A 2,095-nucleotide genomic window follows, 5' to 3' on the forward strand; every position below is an offset into this window, starting at 1 on the left:
TTTTTTTTTTTTTTTTTTCCAGTTGTCCCTCCCCTATCTGCATGCTATATAAAATGGTGCAGCAATTGTGACATCCAATTGCTGGAAGAGGCACAATGCTGCCCGCTCATGTCCTTTTTTCTGTGGACTATATGATATGGAAACTTCGAAAGATGCGAATTTCATCCATGAAAAGGAGACGGCGATATTGGGTGCATCCCATTACATCATGCCGAATGACACGAGGTGTTTATTCGACCCTTTATCAAGAACTCCGAAAACACCCTGTCAAATTTGCAGAATATCTCCGTGTCAGTGTCGCAAGCTTTGATGACCTTTCGCAACGTTTACGTCGCCGATTGAGACGGAAGGATACGAAATTTAGTCTAAGTGTAACTCCCGAAGAACGACTCATGGTCACTCTGCGGTATGTATGGTACAACTTTCAATTATTGCTTCTATTGTGTTTCAGAGCCTTTTTATTTTTATTATTATTGTGAGTATATGATTAATCTCAAGAGACAAGTTTTTATATATAGTAGTTACTTAAAATATGTAAATTCATCCAAATTTTATACCATTTTCCGTTCAACCGCTAGGTAATGTTGATTTGTTTTCTGTGAAGGATCTTGAATTAATGCTTGTGGGACAATCTGAAAAGTTGTTTTGCTGCATTTTTTTTTATTGTGAATAGTATTTGTGTAACACTTATGTTAAATTTTATTTTATTTTTTTGTAGGTTTCTGGCTAGTGGTGAAAGTTTTTCCAGTCTTCATTTTCAATTTCGACTAGGAAAATCTATAATATCTTACATTGTTAGAGATACCTGCCGGGCAATTTGGAATCTTATGCGTGAAGAATTTCTTCCCCATCCTACTTGCCAACAGTGGATCAGCATAGCCGACAAGTTTCATGAGGTGACACAGTTTCCCAATTGTATTGGTGCAGTGGATGGGAAGCATGTGAGGCTCTTGAAGCCCCCACGTAGTGGATCCTCGTTTTTTAACTATAAAAAGTATTTTTCTGTGATTCTAATGGCAATTGTTGATGCAAATTACAAATTTGTGGCTGTTGATATTGGAGCTTTTGGACGAACAAATGACTCACGTGTTTTTAAAAATTCAAATATGGGAAGAAGGCTGTACTCCGGAAACTTTGGTATACCAGAGCCCAGGCCTTTACCAGGTACTACAAACCCTGCTCTTCCATTTGTTCTAGTCGGAGATGAAGCTTTCCAAATGTGTGGAAATTTACTGAAGCCATATGCCAGCCGTGGTCTAGACTATCGCAAAAGAGTGTTCAATTACAGACTGACTCGAGCAAGAAGAATGGTCGAGTGTGCTTTTGGCATATTGACTGCAAAATGGCGAATATTCACTCGTGCAATACAATTGAAAACAGATACTGTGGATGATGTCATAAAAGCATGTGTTGTGTTGCACAATTATGTACTGACCAAAGAGCCTTTGCCTACGGAGCCACTGTCATTAAATCCACCAGGAGATCACATAGAGACTGGCCCAAGATCAACAGTTGCTGTGAGTCGCATGCGCGATCAATTTGCAGAATATTTAATTTCTTCAGCTGGATCTGTGCTTTGGCAGGATGAACATATTTGAACTTATATATTCCTGCGATGTTCTTCCAAAAAAAAAAATATTCTCTATTGTTTGTTACTGTTTGTTTATTAAATATGTACAGTTAAAAGTTGTAATTTGTTATGTACATAATAGTTTATTTTATTGTTTGTTCTTATTAAATTGTTGTTTATTGTTGAGTCAACCATGATGTATCGGTCTACCTACATTTATTGCCTTAATTCAGCAAAAGGTAAGCTATGCCTCTCCAACGATCTCCATATCCCTTGTTTGTCGTTTTGAGTCTTGAAAGTATTAAAACCACTGACCAAGTATATTTGAAATAATAAAAGTATTTATTTAGAAAAATACTTTTTTTAAAATATTTTTTTATATTTTAATAATCATTAGCATAAGTTAACAAATAAACTTCCATAAAAGCACGTAGCTCAACACAATGGAAGTAGAATTCACATAAGAAAAGGATAAGATAAGCTCTACCGTACATGTAGGAATAACAAAATGTCCATTGTGAAAAG

At 36.0% G+C, this 2,095-nt stretch overlaps 1 protein-coding gene across 1 annotated transcript; it reads left to right on the top strand.

Annotated features, from left to right (window-relative positions):
• The first annotated feature begins 215 nt into the window (after positions 1-215).
• On the top strand, positions 216-1,598 carry LOC120980261 (protein ALP1-like). Its single transcript, XM_040409296.1, has 2 exons — positions 216-406; positions 719-1,598. The coding sequence occupies exons 1-2, from the start codon at positions 216-218 to the stop codon at positions 1,596-1,598; spliced, it is 1,071 nt and encodes a 356-aa protein (XP_040265230.1).
• The last annotated feature ends 497 nt before the right edge of the window (positions 1,599-2,095 follow it).

This window comes from Bufo bufo, chromosome 1 (genome assembly GCF_905171765.1).
Source record: "Bufo bufo chromosome 1, aBufBuf1.1, whole genome shotgun sequence".
NCBI classification, from domain to species: Eukaryota; Metazoa; Chordata; class Amphibia; order Anura; family Bufonidae; genus Bufo; species Bufo bufo.

Coding starts and splice junctions, on each gene's coding strand:
- LOC120980261 (XM_040409296.1), top strand. CDS start 216: ATGACACGAGGTGTTTATTCGACCCTTTATCAAGAACTCCGAAAACAC. Junction 407..718: donor CGACTCATGGTCACTCTGCG/GTATGTATGGTA, acceptor ATTTTTTTGTAG/GTTTCTGGCTAGTGGTGAAA.